The sequence below is a fragment of the Mercenaria mercenaria genome, chromosome 6, assembly GCF_021730395.1.
Source record: "Mercenaria mercenaria strain notata chromosome 6, MADL_Memer_1, whole genome shotgun sequence".
In the NCBI taxonomy this organism is placed as follows: Eukaryota; Metazoa; Mollusca; class Bivalvia; order Venerida; family Veneridae; genus Mercenaria; species Mercenaria mercenaria.
In genome coordinates, this window is record NC_069366.1 from 48,198,884 (window position 1) to 48,219,261 (window position 20,378).

General features: G+C 36.3%; 2 protein-coding genes and 1 long non-coding RNA gene across 7 annotated transcripts in view; 1 reads left to right on the forward strand and 2 right to left on the reverse strand.

The window, feature by feature from the left end:
- Nucleotides 1-107: 107 nt before the first annotated feature.
- LOC123548974 (alpha-protein kinase 1-like) lies at nucleotides 108-4,487 on the reverse strand. Of its 2 annotated transcripts, none has more exons than XM_045336691.2 (2): nucleotides 4,138-4,487; nucleotides 108-3,276 (listed from the first exon to the last, which is right to left on the reverse strand). In XM_045336691.2, exon 2 carries the CDS (start codon nucleotides 3,229-3,231, stop codon nucleotides 1,897-1,899), a length of 1,335 nt encoding a protein of 444 aa, XP_045192626.2. In that variant the 5' UTR covers nucleotides 3,232-3,276; nucleotides 4,138-4,487; the 3' UTR covers nucleotides 108-1,896. The 2 variants fall into 2 exon arrangements, with proteins under 2 accessions (XP_045192626.2, XP_053401768.1); XM_053545793.1 differs by lacking the exon at nucleotides 4,138-4,487 and adding an exon at nucleotides 3,577-3,722.
- A 5,834-nt stretch (nucleotides 4,488-10,321) lies between these two features.
- Nucleotides 10,322-20,378, forward strand: part of LOC123548973 (FAST kinase domain-containing protein 1, mitochondrial-like) — a 64,244-nt gene continuing 54,187 nt past the window's right edge. For 3 of the 4 annotated variants that reach the window (XM_045336689.2, XM_045336690.2, XM_053545794.1), the window contains exon 1: nucleotides 10,322-10,428. Coding sequence is in view for 1 of the 4 variants with exons in the window: in XM_053545795.1 (XP_053401770.1) it covers nucleotides 10,389-10,428 (40 nt within the window). In the remaining 3 variants the exon portion in view is untranslated. The remainder of the gene's footprint in view (nucleotides 10,429-20,378) is intronic. The other variant, XM_053545795.1, reaches the window with a different exon arrangement.
- LOC128557729 (uncharacterized) lies at nucleotides 15,543-17,933 on the reverse strand. The gene is made up of 3 exons (XR_008371347.1): nucleotides 17,828-17,933; nucleotides 17,260-17,369; nucleotides 15,543-15,641 (listed from the first exon to the last, which is right to left on the reverse strand). It is a non-coding gene; the product is annotated as an uncharacterized LOC128557729 (long non-coding RNA).

Here is a 20,378-nt window from a genome sequence, read left to right on the forward strand (position 1 = left end):
TTTTTTTATCTAAATCATTGACCAAAATTTAAAGTTACCAAAACATCAGTTCAGGGGTGGGAGTGGTTATTTCTTGTGGGGACTGAAATAAAAATCAACATTAATACAACATTTCTTACTTAAATATATATATTTCATTTATTACCTTTACTGATTCTTTGAACCATTCTAAGATCAAATACATAACAGGATGATCTTTTCAATATGACAAAATAACTTTGGAAAAAACGAACAATTGTAACATATAATTTGCATATATTAAAACAAGATAAAAAGTAAAACAGCAACAAAAACGACAAAAAGAAATCATTACTAGATAGGAAGTTGGTTCTTCCAATTTATTCTCTAGCCTGCTAAATTTCTCAAATAGACCGGTCCATCATTCAATTTGGGCAATACCATTTCTTATTCGAAAGGGTATTCACTGAAAAATTACTGACTGAATAGCGAACAGTGCAGATCATGGTTGTGCATGCTGATCTTGGTCTGTACTAGTCGCAAAGGCAGAATCACTTACCGCAAGCAGGCTAAAGTTTAAGTGCCATACTACTGAAAGAATAGAAATGTTCAGAATTTTGACATAAGATCTTTTTCTTTATTTGCCAACCGTGCTGTTGATCCGAATTAGTTTTAAATGGCCCGAATGCGACCTTTGTATTCGTTTTACATGTGCACCACAAGCCTTTGACCACCAGTCACATAACAATGACTTACTTTTATGCACTGGATATAACTTTTATCAACAATCAAAGCAGTAACAATGCGCGTAAGTATAATGACTCCAATTGAAATATTTCCAAAAATAATGCAAATAAAATCTGAAAAGTACTGATTTGACATTTTTGTACTTACTGCAGTTACTGTAATATAAGCTAGTATTTTTATGTTATGCAATGGAAACTGATGCGAATGAAGCACTCTAAAAAGCTATAATCGCCATGAAGCTCGATTCGAAACGCATATCAATTTTCATTTACAACTTAACTTAGTGCATTATGATTGACTTGGTCTTTTATTTACGTCTTTACGACTATACTTAATGCTTATATGTATCTGTATGTATTCAAAATCTGACATTTAATACATTTAATGGCAAATGTACTGGTATTTTGGCAGGTCTTCGATGATAGGGAAGGATTTTTGACGCCGCAGTAAAGGTCTTAGTGCAAACTGAATCAAAAACTTATGTGCCATTAAACTTCGTACTGTAGTGTATCTCATTTAGTAGCGGATCCCTTTACTTAACAAAGTCAATGATATCAACAACACCGCTAGGCTAGTTGCACATAATAGTACATGAACTAAAACTGAAATTCAGACGCCCGCGAAGTCAAACATGTGATAAACATAATAACTGTATTTGTGGTGCTGAAGTTGTTTAAGTGAAAATTTAAATTTAAGACTCAGCACGACCCAAGATTAGTATGAAAGAGGGGCGGGGCAATGTTCTTTGTTATAAATTTTCAAAAGATAAGATATGTCAAAAATGCTCATCCTCAACCTCTGATTCATGGTTAGAAGCTGCCGCTAATGTACGTGGAACGAGTTAGTACGTGGTGTAAAATTCCGAAAATGGGATTGTATTAAATGACCGTTGTTATACATTTGAAAAACAAATGATAAATGGCTTGGACCTCTGATAAAACACAAATAAGCAAGATCATTGAAGTGCCAACAAGAACCAGCCAGTTGGTAATTAGAGAAAATGTACAAATATTAGCACTGCATTAAAATGGTTTTTGCAATTATAAATCAAACAGCTAATATCTGGTTATCCGTTAAACTTTCACGATGCAGACAGAACGTACTGTACATGTATATATAAAGTCCAGTTGACAATTTGTGAGTAAGCCTCAACATTATCAGTATCCACAGACGTTCTTTTCGAGTATGCCTTTACAGATATGTCACATATTCCAGTTCTGGATCAACACTTTCCTCCGCGTATGGTGGAGGTAACAAAAAGTCATCATCGTATTCCAGGTTACGTTTCTTTTCACGTGCGCTTGACCTATCCGTGAAATCATGTTGCGTAATCTCGCGTCTTGGCTGTGCACGTGTAAAATATGGAGGCGGAGGAGCTGCGTATACTGCGTAACTCATTTGCTTTACAATCCACATTAACTGCCTACCAAACATTTCATCCTGGAGAACAGGGTTGTCATGGCAACAACTGGGGTCAAAATTCATACTCTGATTGATAAATTCTTCATGCCAATCCAGACAAAATCCTTGACCATTACTGTTTTGCCACTGCGAGCCGCGTTGGTGATAAGCAGTTTGTTGAAACTGCGGTGCCGGGATCCGTTGCATGTTACGTTGCATTTGAATGTCGTTTTGCGTGTTATGTGATATTCCATGTAACTGATTTTCATCTGTTTCAGTTTCCTCCGGAATTTCTGTTAGATAAGGCATACCGTCACGTTCCGTGTATGGCGGTGGAGAAAAGGAGTAAGCGGAAGGAAGTGGTGGTGCAGTCGGGTTTTTTTCTCCTATAACGATATACTCTCCCCAGCCCCTCAAGTCAGCTCCATCCCCGAGTCTAGGCCAGTTTTTGCAAATTCGATTGCATTGGTGCAATTTAAAGAAACCTTTAATTCCTTTCTGACCTAAATCAGAAGTACCGTATGTCATGTCTTCGGAATGAATTACTGGTCCAGTGAAATGATAGGCATTTGACGTCTTCACCCCTTGTAGGTTGGATACCAATATTCTGCCCTCGCTCTGACACCAAGTAAAATGCGAAAATGCCTCAGTATCTATCAATTCCTCTGGCGAAACCCATCCATATTCAAATTCGTCGAAATGACCTCGTAGATATAATTCAATGGACACAAATTCCGAATCTGTCCATTTCTTTTTCGGCTTTCCAAGAATGTCATTGATACACAAACAGTCAGACATTGTATCAATTTCTGCCATTATCGGACAGTTAAAGGAGATTTTTCTTTCATCTCGAGTAACAACCTTGTTATAAGAGTTTGCCATATCTCTTGCTACTTTTGATCGATTTGATTCCAACATCCAATCTCTTCGGGTTATGGCGCCATTCCGCACAGTTTTGACGACACATTTCTGACCCTTTAAAGGTCCATCGCCGTTAAGAATACCCATGTAGACGAGTTTCTTGCTCCCAACTTTGAAGGGGTATGGGTCAAAGCTTGTCCAGTATTTGTTTCCATCGGAATCCTTTGTTGATGTAAACGTTTCTACACTTACTTGTTGACCCATGTTAGCAATACGTTGCGAAGTCTACTCATTTGGTATAATCGTTATCTGGAGAAAGAGAGAAAAAACATCCTCATAAGGTGTGACATGAAAAGCTAAAGGCGTGTTAAGTTTTTCTCGCTTTTTTTTAAACGATTATAAATATATTTCAAAACGTTTCTCGATTCCGCATTATTTATGAATGTTTCACAAATCGTATAAATTCACAGACACACACACACACACACATACACATAACTTCCATAACTTTAAAATCGCAATCAAACAGTTTCGCAGATTTAAGACATTATCATTTTAATAATCGGAACTTTTCACACGCTATTTAACAATGCTTTCTTTTAAACTTACTTCTTAACCTCATCCGAGAGGGTCACTAATATATTTAAGTCCAAAAGCTAAATGAACTGAGACAAACAATTAATAAAAATATTAGTACGAAACTAAGTAACTGCAGAGCGAATGGTTTAACGTCATAGGTCTTTCTAAATTTTTAACTATTTAAGTACGAAAGCAAGAGATTAACAATGTAAATAATAAAGTTTAACATATGTTTGACAGTCCAATGATGTTTTGCATCGTTTGATAGTGTTTAAATCTTGAATACTAGATATAGAAATGATCTCAAATTATTTTCTAACAATCAAAACATGTTCTTTTTGCCTGCTCACGCCGCCTAAACTATATAGATAGATGAACTAGATTTTTATTCTTTTTCTATGAAGAGACATTTTTTTCCGACGAAATTTTATGAAAATTTATAGAAGCTGGTATGTCTAAAACAAATGAAACTAAGAAATATTCTTATTTACAAATCAGATTATGTGAACAAAAACATATTGGTATCTAGATTAGGGTTAAGCTGTGTCGAGGTTTTTATGAACAACATGCAACGAAAAAGAAATATCTTACCATTTTTCTTTTGTCTGTGGAGTATCCCTATGAATACAATAACTTCTCGCAGGTTTCTCCGATTTTCGCACTGTTACAAATTCTTAAACGTCTTCTTCCAGTCCGAGTTATACATTATATTTGATAATTACAATTCATAACGTAAAACAATACTTAAAATGCTGTCTTTGTCAAAATATTATCTGTTTGATGAAGTCAAGATAGTGCTATGTAAACTGAAACAATTAATTCGATCTTAATCAAAGTTTATACAGTTCTGTTGCGGATCACATGCCAAACATTTTTTATAAGTTTTGTTTTGAAAACAATCGTACACCAAGCATACTGTGTCAAAGTTATTGTTTATAAATGCATGTTAAACTTCGTGCAAATCACCTTTAAATGACATATAAACAAAACAAGTAGTCGACGCATTTTTATTATAGTTTCTCCCAGCCGACAGAAAAAAAAATATAATTTTGGAAACAAGTCAAAATAGAATTCAAAATCGTAAGATACAAGCCAAAAAGCTAAAACATATTTTTTTTTAATGGGAAGAAAAGATGAAGTTTTACGGTCATAATATATTTACAGTTGCATCCTTTAGGGGAAGTTTTTCAAGCCATCTGGTGAAATTCCAAACATGACATCTCTCCTTGATTACATAACTTGGAAACGCCGGATTGTAATATCTCGTGTATCATGTAAGCATATTTTACCAGTTAGTTTTGGTATGGAGGTCCTTGAGTCCTGGAGTCCTTAACTGAAATAAAATGTGACTGTATTCTTTCTTTCTTTGTTGCAAGAGATGACTCGTATGTTAGTTCATTACTGAAATAGTATTTCACGGACAAAAGCGAATTGGGATAGCTCTGATATGCATACTCATAATATCGTTATCGATTGCTTCCCAGTTCTCAAAGTCAAAATTACATCATAAGCTGGTTCAGTAAAAGTGTTTTAATAATCATGCATTTAATAGTTGCATTCCTTCTAAAAAAAGAAATCACGCTGTTCCTAGTGTACTATATAATGGATAAGTACAGAGAACGTACGAGTTGTAGAGAAGTATTAATATTTGAACTTGTAAGTAGAATAAATATTCAAAAACAAATGCGGACCTAAAGTGTAAACCGATTAAAGATTAAAATGTGTTATTTGCAGAGGAGGGGTTCTTAATCCTGCCACGCATGCTTTTTGTCCTTGACATAGGAAGTTATTCGTGAAACCATAAAAAAATTGTAAAAACTGACTTTTTGAATTTACCAAAACTTGAACATCAGTAATCATCACTACCCCTTTAATTTTTACCGAAAGACCCATGTAAAAGACAAAATATGGTCCCTGTATGTTTTTCATCAAATGTTGACCTACCTCTTTTTGAAATGTCAGCCTGTTAATGCAAATATTGATAAGATGATTTTCATATTTAAAACTGTTTTGAAATGAATCTGAGCCTGAGATTTTTCTACTATGCTAAATGACTGTTAATTAGAATTCTAATTTGTATTTGCGCCAGAATAAAATTTGCAGCGTATCATCAGGCTTTAGTATTAACAGGAAACCATTGCGCTAAATGATGCACTCACTGCGCCTTTATTAAAAATTCTTTGTTGAATTCTGATGGTAAGCCTAAACAATACATTCACAAGTGTTTTTCTTTTGTAACAATACATTCATTCTATGCAAATTATGTATATCATATTTGAACACTTTTGATTTTTTCTTGAGCAAGACACGAGAAAAGCCAATAAATCTACTGAAACTAAGACTATTCGGACCTATTTATTTCCTATTTCGTAAGTTTTATCTAGTCTTAATTCCTGTAATGATAAGAATTAAACGTTTGCTACACCTACGACACACTGTTAAGGGATCAATTACACCGATGTATCCTAAAAATGTCAAAAGCCTTTACATACGTATTATTTATCTTAACAGCCCATGTATAAAACTGAATACATTGAATATAACAATAAACAATACATTTATAGATAATATCAAATATTTCACAGGTACCAAGCTTTGATCATCTTAAAATTTGTGATAGTTTGTATACATTTGCTTTACAAATAAAAACAATCTGCTAATCTAAAGATTTAATGGTAAAACAGGACAATTAGTACCTGACAAACAATGTAATTACATCTCTTAAATAGCCCTTTATGTAGATTAATGATAAATGGAAGATATAGAAAACCTGTCTCCATATAAAGCATTCAATTTTCTTTGATCAACATTACGAGATTCAGATACTTGTCCCGTCAACAATGCTTGGATGAAGTGATTTCGAAAAACTGGCTCATCGCAGCTGTGGGGTAATGTTGATTGATTTCAGTGAGGAGGTTATGTGGAAGATCGATGGTTCTACTAAAGTGTCCATTAAAGCTTGATGTAATTTAAAGCTCCATTACTAAAACTGGAAATCCGCCGTATTGTCTAAAGTGGGTCGGCGGTGACGTAAATCTCAACAACACAAAAAAAAAACATTTGCAACTTAGATAAAGAGCAGTAGAAATCGCTCCAGTATAATAACTGACTTTCTAATCTGACACTTCGGACAAACTTTTCATTAGTAGAGAAGCTGTACCTTTGACATGATCAGTGATTTTTTTCGACGATTGATGAAGCCAGTGACACTGATATTTTACCACTGACAAGTGTCAAAAACGTATGCTGTTATAACCTCGTTCACAGCAATTATCTTTCCAAAGTACTGACGAGAACAGGGAACAACTTCAACAGTACCTCATTGACTATTACCAGTCAAGCACATTTAATACATGTGAATTCCAACCGTTACCTTTCATAGAAAGCCCACCTTTTAAACTCGGGTTAAACTCCAATGCAGAGTCAGTTGCATATTACACACACTTGTCCATCTTCCCATCTACACCTTCCACTTTACTGGCAGAAAGATTTAAAAGTTGGACAAGGTCAGGATGTCATACTTTGTGTGAATGAACCTGTCCCGAGTGACATGCTGCCATCGGATGTTATATCTGCCGAGACAAATGACAAGCCAAGACGAACAGACGCTTGCAACGTTGCCACAGTGTCCTTGAGCAACGCCATTTCACTAGCATACTGACAAGCACTACTCTGTATTGTTTTATTAGAGGCCGGCGTATGCGTCGTGGATTGGGCACCGCCGATTTGGGCGTAGATACAGCCGAGGATCTGGTCTTAGACGTGCTAATCATGTCTTTTAGTACTGAATAGTCCTCACCTTCGGCAACTTGTATGATATTATAGATATCAAGAGCAAGTTTACATACCACAGGTCCACCTTTACGTGTGAATACCCTTCGTTTAAGTTCTGCGTGAACGCCGAATGGAAAATCATTGTTCTCCTGCTTTATCACTTCAAAGTATGTTTGACGAACTCTCTCGAGGTCAGGTTCACTGGAGGCATTGTCCCTTATAACCTGTGCTATGAACATACCCTTTGGGTAATCACGATATAGTGTCACTAGTTTATGAAATTCATTAATATCGTCGTAGCTATGTTCATTGTCATTGGTGCCTGTTGGTTGCGGGGACAAGGGTTGGTTGGACTGTAACGATGATGACATGCTAGGGCTTGGACACCCTATCATATTAGTATCACCATCCACTTGGTTATCTTCTGCCGTAATTGATTGTTTACAAATACCTTTAGGACAATAAATCACAACAGTCCAGTAATCAGATTAGCCAGTTTAGTCCCGTTATAGCCTGGGGCTATCCGCTGACCAATCCGACGTGACCTCTCCACTGAGCGATGTTTACGAACTTGGTTTGTTGAAGACAAAAGACTTTAAAGAAATGTTCGTTTACTCACAAGATACTGTCTATAGTCCGATTTTATCACTATATTCTGAATTTAGAACTTATATCCAACAATCACATATCTATATTTTCCAGTTCAGTTAAATCGTTGGAAAATCATTTAAGTGGCAATTATTGTCAGAGCAAAAAATAACACCACTATTACAAACCGGAACCGGAAAGAATCTGCAGTCGTTGAATACTCATTCTACCAGAGAAACACACATACACATTTACTTTTTCACCAGACCCGTTCTGTACCCCATGGCAAGAAGGAGACAGTATTCGGTGCATGGAATTGAGAATTCCACCAAGCTGTCAATTGCCTAAGTATCGGAATAACTCTAAATCCAGGCATTTGCGTTCGGAAAAACACAGTTGAATTGTAGGCTAAGCCAGAAGTATTTGCAAACTATCATGGACTTTTCTACATCAAGGAATATTACATACATTGGCATCTGGTTTTGCCTTATCAATTAAATGTATTTTGCGTACGGCATGACAGAAAGAATGCTACTTTTCCGCTAATTCATTAAACAAGAAACAGCTTTCTTCTGGTATGACAACATGAATCCAATCTGGTTATTGTAAGTGAAACAAACAAAGGTGTGTGTATCTTACACAAAAACAAACAAACCTGTCTCGCCACTGATAGTGTCGGAAGTTGGAATCAGATTTTAGATATTTCAAAAGCATTTCTATTGCCCTGCTGCTAAACTTTTCTGCTGTCGTGCAGACTAGGAAATTACTCTTTTTGGCAGTTGCTTTACCGGCCCAGCCGAATTACAATACATGTACTAGTATGCTCTGCTCGAAGAGGAGACACTCACAGTTGCTGATTCCTTCATCTGTGTATCAACTCAGTAGTCTTTTTCTATTGATAAGGCCTGTTAAGCTACAACAGGTGATGACAGCATGTTAAAGTTGATTATAATCATTGAGTTAGATATGCACTATTTTCGTCAAACAAGTATGCTCTACCACTTACGCGAGAACATGTTTACAGTGTGGAGGTGGATGGAGTGGTTATATATTTAAAGACCAGGTCCCGTGTTCACAAAACATTTTTCCGTCTCAGCTGAGTTTGAGTTTGAAATTTTGAATCAATTTTACTAAAACTTCAAGGTAAAATTCAAACTGAGACTGGTTTTCACACTGAATTGGGACTTGAAAATAGTTATTAACTTAAAATTTAGTTTTAAACATGCTATTTAGATATAAATGACAAATAAAGTTTCATGATCAAACTCAGCTGAGATTGAAAATGTTTTGTGAACGCGGGGCCAGGTTGTGATTCCACATTCAATTGTCAACGCAAGGCACGCATGTCCCGTCCCGTCCTGTCCGATAAGCTTGCTAACTTCACCCACCACTCAATTTTCGACATATTTTACTAAGAGATCAGCTTATAATGTATAATTTATAATCTGAAACTCTATTTTTTTTTTGTCAAATGATGAATAAATTGAATACATATATATAGCTAGGGCTTCGAGCATTCAAACTTTAAAAAAAGGTGTTTAAATATGTGCAGTGTTTTCCGTTTCATTTTGTGTGGACGCATTGGTCGAGAGAGCTAAGACGCTTTCCTACGGAGGTGAAGGCCACGGGTTCGATTCCTGCATGGCTACTCCCATTGCTGTGTGTCCTTGGGCAAGGCATTTTATCACGATTGGCTCAGTCGACCCAGCTGTAAGTGGGTACCAACAAATTGCTGGGGGTAAAGTATAATTGGTTTTAACTGTTCTTAAAATAGGGTCGCTCAAAAGCTCTACAGAGCTTATGTTCATTGTTTAAAAAGTCCAGAGAAGGGCTGCTAGATGTGTCACTAATCGCTATCATAATACAAGCTGATCAGTTTGTGATATGTTAACAAATTTAAATTGGCCATCATTATAGAGATCAGAAGGACTAGAGCTCGTTTAAAAATTACAAATGTTCTTTAAAACTGTCCACTGATTCCAGAACAAGGCATAGACATTGTAACATGTACAGTACAGTTCCAGACACGTTGGAACGTACATTCAAAGATTCCTGTTTATATATAAATATTATTTTTTCTCTATCTAGAACAGTAGGGCAGTGGAACATGTTGCCCACTGTCGCACACACAGCAGCCACAGTTGACTCCTTCAAAGCTGTTGTCACTGTACCTGTTCTAACCTCCTGCATTCAATCTTTAAACAGCTACAAAGTTTTAGAAATGCAAAATTTGAAAAGTTTTATTGTTTTGGCACATGTACAAACTATAAAAAAAATATCATAAATTTTTATTCAGCGCCTACATATAATTTTCAAAGTTATGAAGGAGTGTAGTAGATCTATTTTTATGAAGAAGAATTGAAACTCAAAGTTAATCAGGTTTCGGAAGGACAGAAGTTTTAGTGGTGTCTACCCGACTCGCCAGGATTGTGGAGTTTGGCCTGAAATTTCAGTTGTTTATTGGGGTTTTTTTTGCGGTGATGATAACTTCAAAGAGAATGTCAGTGGTATACAATACAGGTATGATACCAAGAAGCGATAATTTACTACATGTAGTTAAGATTTTTATTAGATGTTAAAGATATCCGGATATTTTGTATTTTGTGATTGGTTTTCGCGATCACAGGGATCCGTTATGTATTATGGGCCTGCTTGATTTGCATTCGCCGCTGGCGTATCGAGGTAAGCCGGTCACATGACCGACGTATGCCTATAGGATGAGGGAATCGTCAACATTAAATTGGCCGTATTGGATCACTGGCACTAGAACCGCAAATTTAGCTTTGATTGGCCTATTTTCATAAATATGTGCATTAGTTTTCAATTTATAAAAAAATATAAAAGAAATGGTGCCTTCTTATATATTACGTCCCATCCTCTGTTCTTATATTAAAACATGGTAATGAGCGGAATCCGACATCGCTCCGTTTCGCCGGTCATAACTTTCCATAGAAATAGGCTATCGCTGATACTCCTGTACTGATCGGAAGGTCTTACATTTATTTAACAATGACAACAAGAAATCCCCACCAAAGAACGCTATTTTTGAAGAAATCAAGCGAATTTTATCGCTTTCGGAATTATTTACATCTCGATTACCCATCAACTTCCGCTTTTACCAAGTGCGAGCGATCTCATTGGACGGAACAAAAAGAGTCAAATGGCGCGATATTTGAATGTAAAAATCCAAACAAACCAGAACAGTATATTTTTCTGTATAACTTCTTCTGGAAAAAGTCATGAATGAGAAAATATCTAGAACGATTTGTCCAACAGAAATAGTATAGTGGTATCCTGTTTTTATGAATAAAATAATTTTTCAGTTTGATTTGCCATGGTACTAAGATGTAATTGATTGGGCAAATCAAATTGAAAAATTATCTTATTTTCTTTGGTGGGGATTTCTTGTTGTCATTGTTAAATAAATGTAAGACCTTCCGATCAGTACATGAGTATCAGCGATAGCCTATTTCTATGGAAAGTTATGACCGGCGAAAAGGAGCAATGTCGGATTCCGTTCATTACCATGTTTTAATATAAGAACAGAGGATGGGATGTAATATATAAGAAGGCACCATTTCTTTTATATTTCTTTATAAATTGAAAAATAATGCACATATTTATGAAAATAAGCCACTCAAAGCTAAATTTGCGGTTCTAGTGCCAGTGTATTGGATGTACGCACGTAACGATACTATATACTGACTAAAGGTTAGGGGTAGGTTTTACATAGGTTTAATAGTGTACGTTCAATGCGTGCGTACACTCAATGCGGGCAATTTAATGCCAACCATGAGCGATTGGAGCAGTCCGGTTAAACAAATATGGCGGCTTTTGCTGTGACAGCTGTCTTTAGTTATAGATTTAACAAGATCTGGCTTACCAAAAAGTTCCTTCTAGCGCATATTAAATATTCTTTTAAAGGGTCCTGTTACAGATGTTAAATAAAACAATTATAAAAAAAGTGTTTTGTTAGTTTACGTGCATTCTTAATTTTTTTAAAGTATTTAAAGTTATTTTACCCAAACATTTTTTTAGATTTATAATAATAGTCACTCACTTACTTCAGAATTTCCTTACGAGGAGTTTTCAGGCATATTTGTCAACACCTCTCCCTATCTCGCTGCATTCTGTGAACCGGCGCAAGCGGCGTACCCCTGAGGGGCAAACGAGAGAAATAAAATGGCTGTGATGGTTCCAGAAGTTGAAATCGGTGTAAAACGGCGTTACCCTTACGGAATGGTCAAAAAGCTGCGAACATGCCGCAAACATGCTGTTAACATACCTATTCGCAGGAAGTATTCGCGGGATATTCGAGGCCTCCGCGATCATGCCGCGATTGGTTTGATACTAGTTCGCGGGATATTCGCAGGAAGACCAATGATCGGGGCATGTTTGCAAGAAGGACTTAGAAGATTATAATCTTTTGGTAAATTGTTACTCAAGAGCTTTTATAAGAGCAGGTAATTGTTGATCAATTAATTTGTAACATTATCTGTAAGGTCACCGTGTGAGTCTGATAATTTAATTACAACCAGATATTCTGGACATGTTTAGAAGGAAATCTGTGCGCATTACAGACAGTTTTCATAAGTGATTCTTAGAGGCTGATGGGAATATATACTTTTTTGTGGTAAGTGAGAAAATTTATGTTTAATATCTATACTCATATATCTCAGTAAACATAAGGAATTTTGAAAATGAAATAAATATGCTTAACCTTTTGCAGAGCTGTATCAGATTATCTACAAAGAAATATAAAACTACAGTAAAACACCGTTCGCTCGAGGTGGCAAGGGGATGAGCAAAATGCTCGAGTTATCCATGGTTTCCAGCGACCCAAACATTGACCAACATACAAAGAAAACTAAAGTGTCATTGGGACTGTTTGCAGAGTAAACGGTGATGCGTAATAATAACAAACTTGTGACATTTGCAAAAACAAACGTATTACAAACGATATCTATTGATAGACGTTTCAATACGTAATTTGTAAATGGCACATTTGAAGAAACAACTAAGACTTTTATTATTTTTATTCATCAACCAGACATTAGTGCATATCCTAATTATCGTCTCAATTTTATGAAAAGGCTATATTATTTCCTTCATTTGCATGCAAAAAACTGCTGATTAAAATACTAAAATCTCATAACTATATTCTCGATCCTGCAGAAAAGATGCTTTAAGTAATCAGTAATTGATCGATATTTAATCAATAAAACTTTTCTTCAAGCTTTTATTAATAATTGATATCATCATAAGATCAAATATACCGACAAACAAACATTTAAGATAGTCTGGGAATAGACTACACAATTCGCACGGTGTGTGAAAATGTTTAATTAACCGACACATTCTGACCGCCGAAGGTGTGAACAATTTTGACACCTCTGCTCGAGTTAGCCAGAAGCAACAAAGAGTAAATTAATACACAGGGACCAGGTGTCATGCTCGAGCGATCGAGTTATTGATGCTCGACCCGGCCATGGTAATATCACACAGAAAATAGAAGGAAATCGGCCGGGACCACATGAATTGCTCGAGCGAGCCCGGGTGCTCGAGTCATCGATGCTCGAGCGAGCGGTGTTTCACTGTAGCTTATTTTGACAATTTCTAAGCTTTATAAGTCTGATAATTAACATGTAAAACTATGACAGATTTGTAGTGATACATATAACTTATAAGCAGTGTGAAGAAAAACATTGGGATGAAATGAATACATGCACTCAGACACTGTTATTGAAATGAGGAATAACAGTTAAAATTCAAACATATTTTACCATTAAAACTTTGTTTAAAATGCTCCAAATATGGTATGAAAAAGTTCAGACATTGACAATTTGAATTTGTTACAACCTCAGTGTTCAAGTTTATTCAATAAATTTTTATCCCTGATTTCTACTAATCTATTTGTTTTTGCACTTTTTCTGTACATGCTTTTTTGTACACAATTTCTGTAGAGATGGTGAAAGCTAGTTCAGGACATGTTCGCAGCAACTAGTTCGCGGGATGTTCGCAGCAATTAGTTCGCAGGATTTTCGCAGCAACTAGTTCGCCGGATGATCGCAGCAACTTGTTTGCAGGAAGTTCACAGCTACGTGTTCGCGGGAAGTTCGTGGCAATTTGTTTGCGGCAAAACTAATTTGCATGTGAAAAGTGAGCACCAAACGAACATCCCGTGAACAATTATACCAATTGTATCAAAAGTGTTTGCGGCATGTTTGCTGGATATTCGTGGTATGATCGCAGCAAGTGTTTGCAGCAAACTATAATATTTACGTAAGGGAAGCCGCTTTGCAAAACAAGTCCCACCTATGATAGAGGGGAAAAAATTTTATGGTGGGAATTTTTTTGTTTAAAATGTAAAAAAAAAAATCACCCATAAAAAACATAAATATTGACGAGGTAGGTAACATGGTCAATTTCATAATTTCATTCTTCAATTTCTTGTCTACTACGTTCTTTTACCCCATGCTATCGCGTCACAAATTGGTAATATCCGACTCCTAACCACTGGACTACACAAGCAAATGATCACGCTCTAACCAAAAATGTATACTTTTCCCACCTTAAAATGTTCCACAAAGTCATAATTTATAATTTTCTATATGCCAACACAGCCTTGTTTACATCAGGTACACAATCGCGTAAAATATTTACACGGTCATGTCCAGGTGTAAAATGCAATAAATAACAGTAGAACGTGGTGAAACAAGTTATGGTTCTTAAGAATGATAATAAATACACTAGCTGCAAACATTTACACACCTCGGAAAGCTCAGTCTGTGAAGAATTCGTGTATTTTTAGCAAATAACTTATATTGTAACTTTATGCAATCATTTTTTATTTGGCATAAATGTTTGCCTCAGTGAGACAGGATGTCATGCGCAACTCCTAGTCCTTTTGACAGGTGGCGGGCTCGACATGTTGCCCGTGGGCATCTAGTTTGTAAAAAGTGATGTTTTTGTAACAACCTAAACTCTTTAAACACAAATTATATAAATATTTTTTTGATCAATAGAAAGCTTATGAAACAAGCAATTTATTAATTTATTTTAATTATTATTTAGAAATAAAATGGATTAATTATGAACGCTTAACTTTTGAACATCACTACGCCGCTGTTAAAATTAAATATCGTCTTAAACGGTTATTCATTTAAAAAAGATATTTGAATATGAAAATATGAATTGTAAGTATTTCAAAACTTTTTAATTTTTGAAAAGGCGTAAAAAAGAATTGTTTGTTTCCGTATCCCGACCTACCCTAAATTTTTGGCCCAACCCTAAATATTTTTATGGCCTTGGAGAATATTTTTTTCAACTTTTGAACAAAAAGTTGCAAAACTTCACTTTTTATGCTTTAAACATGTTCAGTGGTGTAAGAAATCAACTTACTGATACTCTAAAGGCATAACCCCCTTATTTGTATTCATTTTTTGACATAATTTCTGAAAAGTTTCCCTTAATAAAAAAAATTTTTTTTAAAAACGAAATAACCACCTACCTACCCTAATTTTTAGCTCACCTGTGACATAGTGACAAGGTGAGCTTTTGTGATCGCGCAGCGTCCGTCGTCCGTCAGTGCGTAAACTTTTGCTTGTGACCACTCTAGAGGTCACATTTTTCATGGGATCTTTAGGTAGCAGATGGCGGTTTTTTCTAGTACTTCGGACTTCCGAGCGATGTGGCCAAGTCAGACGGCTTCCGATATCTTACGAGATGCAGACCTGAAAATAAAAAGATACCGGTTTACATCTTACTTGAAGAAGAAATAAAATACATAGTAAACTTCATACAAAGCATAGATTTTTAAATCCACAAGCCACCTGAAAGATAATTTCAGCCCGCGAAAATACATGACATTTCAGCCCAAATTAGCAATATCTCCAACTGGCCTTAAAATGTTAGGGAAATGATAGAGCCAAATGGCCACTTGCATTCTGTACTCAGTTTCAAGTATTACTTGCAGAGCTGGACAAAAATACCTGTCTACCGATTACTTTTTTCACTATTTTCAACTCTGTGAGGCCTATATGACATTTGACAGTTCACGAGACGCTCAATGCTGATAGTGGTACATATGCATTTCAAGCAGTTATATGAAAATGATGCCATCAAGCTTACATTCGTATCTGCCAGAATTTCTGCAACATACCATTCTTAAACTTGTTAATCACAAACTCACATCAACAAATATTTCAAACATCAAAACAGCCTTCACTTCAAGGTTTTATCTCTAATGACAGATTTTGACCCTGGCCAATTCGAATCTGTGGCTGGAAACTACCAACTGCTACCTTAAGGACCAAGGCATGCATCTCCATGGACTGTCTGGCACCTGATTCTAAGAAAATGATCTATGACAAATAAAATCTTACCAATATTTAAACAATGCTTTGTTCTTCTTGCAAATTGCACATGTCCAAACAATGTCTACAATATTGTGGATTTGGCCCCATTTTACACACATATTTCTTACTGCATCTATCTTTCTGACATTAAAAAAAGACTTACCTACTATTACATGATGGCCATAAATGTACTGTATTAGCATTGTGCACAGCCCTGCATACTTGAGGAACAGAATTAAAAGCAGCACAGCTTACTTACCCAAGACTAACTGTACTTCAAGTCCGCAAGCTCAGGAAAAGCCGCCCCTGTTTACAAGTACTTTTTCATATTACCTTACATACAGTAAGTATAAAATAGCTTTAAATAAATATTTTACAATGCACTTTTGTTGTTGTTGTTGTTGTTGTTGTTGCCAAACTTACCTATTTTAACGAATTCGAGCAATCTCCCAGTACATCTCCGAGAAACCATATCTTCTCTTAATTAAAAACAAATATCTGCAAATGTTACCTCACTCCAGGACCTTAAATGCACCCAAGATGTATCCACTCTCTACACTTTTCTTCTGTCGTCATGTCCTGACACCGATAAAGCCACAATAGAAATTTCTAAGAACTGAAATCATACCTGCCACTCGAGAAATATCTTCGAAAGAAATATCACCACAAAATCCAGTTCCGAGCCTTGTGAAACAGCCATGTATTTACAAAATGCCAAAAAGTTGCACATATACTTCCTTTAAATAGTCCTTCTTCCTTTAAATTTGATATAAACTACTAAAGAAATGTGTTTCCCGCTAGAAATTTTAAGAAAACCCTACACTACAAACAAAAATAAGATTTACTTACCCGGTAAAATCAGAGTTACCTCCCCTTAACTTCTACCATATCAAACAACATCTGTCTATGTTATGAATCCATTCAGCTCGGATTTTTAAATAACACATACTGGAGAGCTTGAACAACACAAAAGAAAGCATGAAATAGTACTTACAAAAATTCACAAATGTCTTAAGGTAGCAGATGGCGGTTTTTTCTAGTACTTCGGACTTCCGAGCGATGTGGCCAAGTCAGACGGCTTCCGATATCTTACGAGATGCAGACCTGAAAATAAAAAGATACCGGTTTACATCTTACTTGAAGAAGAAATAAAATACATAGTAAACTTCATACAAAGCATAGATTTTTAAATCCACAAGCCACCTGAAAGATAATTTCAGCCCGCGAAAATACATGACATTTCAGCCCAAATTAGCAATATCTCCAACTGGCCTTAAAATGTTAGGGAAATGATAGAGCCAAATGGCCACTTGCATTCTGTACTCAGTTTCAAGTATTACTTGCAGAGCTGGACAAAAATACCTGTCTACCGATTACTTTTTTCACTATTTTCAACTCTGTGAGGCCTATATGACATTTGACAGTTCACGAGACGCTCAATGCTGATAGTGGTACATATGCATTTCAAGCAGTTATATGAAAATGATGCCATCAAGCTTACATTCGTATCTGCCAGAATTTCTGCAACATACCATTCTTAAACTTGTTAATCACAAACTCACATCAACAAATATTTCAAACATCAAAACAGCCTTCACTTCAAGGTTTTATCTCTAATGACAGATTTTGACCCTGGCCAATTCGAATCTGTGGCTGGAAACTACCAACTGCTACCTTATGAAAGTTGGTCAGAATGTTCACCTTGATGATATCTAGATCAAGTTCGAAATTGGGTCATCTGCGGTCAAAAACTAGGTCAGTAGGTCAAATAATAGAAAATGCTTGTGACCTCTCTAGAGGTCATATTTTTCATGGGATCTCCATGAAAATTGGTCAGAATGTTCATCTTGATGATATCTAGGTCAAGTTCGAAACTGGGTCACATCCGATCAAAAACTAGGTCAGTAGGTCAAATAATAGAAAAACCTTGTGACCTCTGTAGAGGCTGTATTTTTCATGGGATCTGCATGAAAATTAGTCAGAATGTTCATCTTGATAATATCTAGATCAGGTTTGAAACTGGGTCACAAGCGGTCAAAAACTAGGTCAGTAGGTCAAATAATAGAAAAACCTTGTGACCGCTCTAGAGGCCATATTTTTCATGGGATCTGTATGAAAATTGGTCTGAATGTTCATCTTGATGATATCTAGGTCAGGTTTGAAACCGGGTCAACTGCGGTCAAAAACTAGGTCAGTAGGTCTAAACATAGAAAAACCTTTTGACCTCTCTAGAGGCCACATTTTTCAATGGATCTTCATGAAAATTGGTGAGAATGTTCACCTTGATGATATCTAGGCTAAGTTTGAAACAGGGTCACATGCGGTCAAAAACTAGGTCAGTAGGTCTAAAAATAGAAAAACATTGTGACCTCTCTGGAGGCCATATTTTTCATGAGATCTTCATGAAAATTGGTGAGAATGTTCACCTTGATGATATCTAGGTCAAGTAAAAAACTGGGTCACATGCCTGTTAAAAACTAGGTCATTATGTAAAATAATAGCAAAACCTTTTGTTCTCTCTAGAGGCCATATTTTTCAATGGATCTTCATAAAAATTGGTCAGAATTTTTATCTTGATGATATCTAGGTCAAGTTCAGAACTAGGTCACATGAGCTAAAAAACTAGGTCACTATGTCAAATAATAGAAAAAACAACATCATACTCAGTTCATGTGGGGACAGGTGAGCGATTCAGGACCATCATGGTCCTCTTGTTTAGCTCACCTGTCACAGTGGCAAGGTGAGCTTTTGTGATCATGCAGCGTCCGTCGTGCGTCCGTCCGTCCGTAAACTTTTGCTTGTGACCACTCTAGAGGTCACATTTTAAGCTCACCTGTCACGAAGTGACAAAGTGAGCTTTTGTGATCGCGCAGCATCCGTCGTCCGTGCGTAAACTTTTCCTTGTGACATCTCTAGAGGTCACAGTTTTCATGGGATCTTTATGAAAATGGGTCAGAATGTTCATCTTGGTAAATTCTAGGTCAAGGACGAAACTGGGTCACGTGCGGCCAAAAAGTAGGTCAGTAGGTCTAAAAATAGAAAAACCTTGTGACCACTCTAGAGGCCATAATTTTCAATGGATCTTCATGAAAATTGGTCAGAATGTTCACCTTGATGATTTTTAGGTCAGCTTCGAAACTGGGTCATGTGCGGCCAATAACTAGGTCAGTAGGTCTAAAAATAGAAAAACCTTGTGACCACTCTAGAGGCCATAATTTTCAATGGATCTTCATGAAAGTTGGTCAGAATGTTTAACTTGATGATATCTAGGTTAAGTTCGAATCTGGGTCACGTGCGGCCAATAACTAGGTCAGTAGGTCTAAAAATAGAAAAACCTTGTGACCTCTCTAGAGGCCATATATTTCACAAGATCTTCATGAAAATTGGTCAGAATGTTCACCTTGATGATATCTAGGTTAAGTTCGAAACTGGGTCACATGCCTTCAAAAACTAGGTCAGTAGGTCTAAAAATAGAAAAACCTTGTGACCTCTCTAGAGGCCTTTTTTTTCAAAATATCTTCATGAAAATTGGTCAGAACGTTCACCTTGATGATATCTAGGTCAAGTTCGAAACTGGGTCACGTGTGGCCAAAAAGTAGGTCAGTAGGTCTAAAAATAGAAAAACATTGTGACCACTTTATAGGCCATAATTTTCAATGGATCTTCATGAAAATTGGTCAGAATGTTCACCTTGATGATTTCTAGGTCAGGTTCGAAACTGGGTCATGTGCGGCAAATAACTAGGTCAGTAGGTCTAAAAATAGAAAAACCTTGTGACCACTCTAGAGGCCAAGATTTTCAATGGATCTTCATGAAAGTTGGTCAGAATGTTCACCTTGATGATATCTAGGTTAAGGGCAAATCTGGGTCCCGTGCGGCCAATAACTAGGTCAGTAGGTCTAAAAATAGAAAAACCTTGTGACCTCTCTAGAGGCCATATACTTCACAAGATTTTCATGAAAATTTGTCAGAACGTTCATCTTGATGATATCTAGGTCATGTTCGAAAGTGGGTCACATGCCTTTTAAACTAGGTCAGTAGGTCAAATAATAGAAAAACCTTGTGACCGCTCTAAAGGCCATATTTTTCATGGGATCTGTATGAAAATTGGTC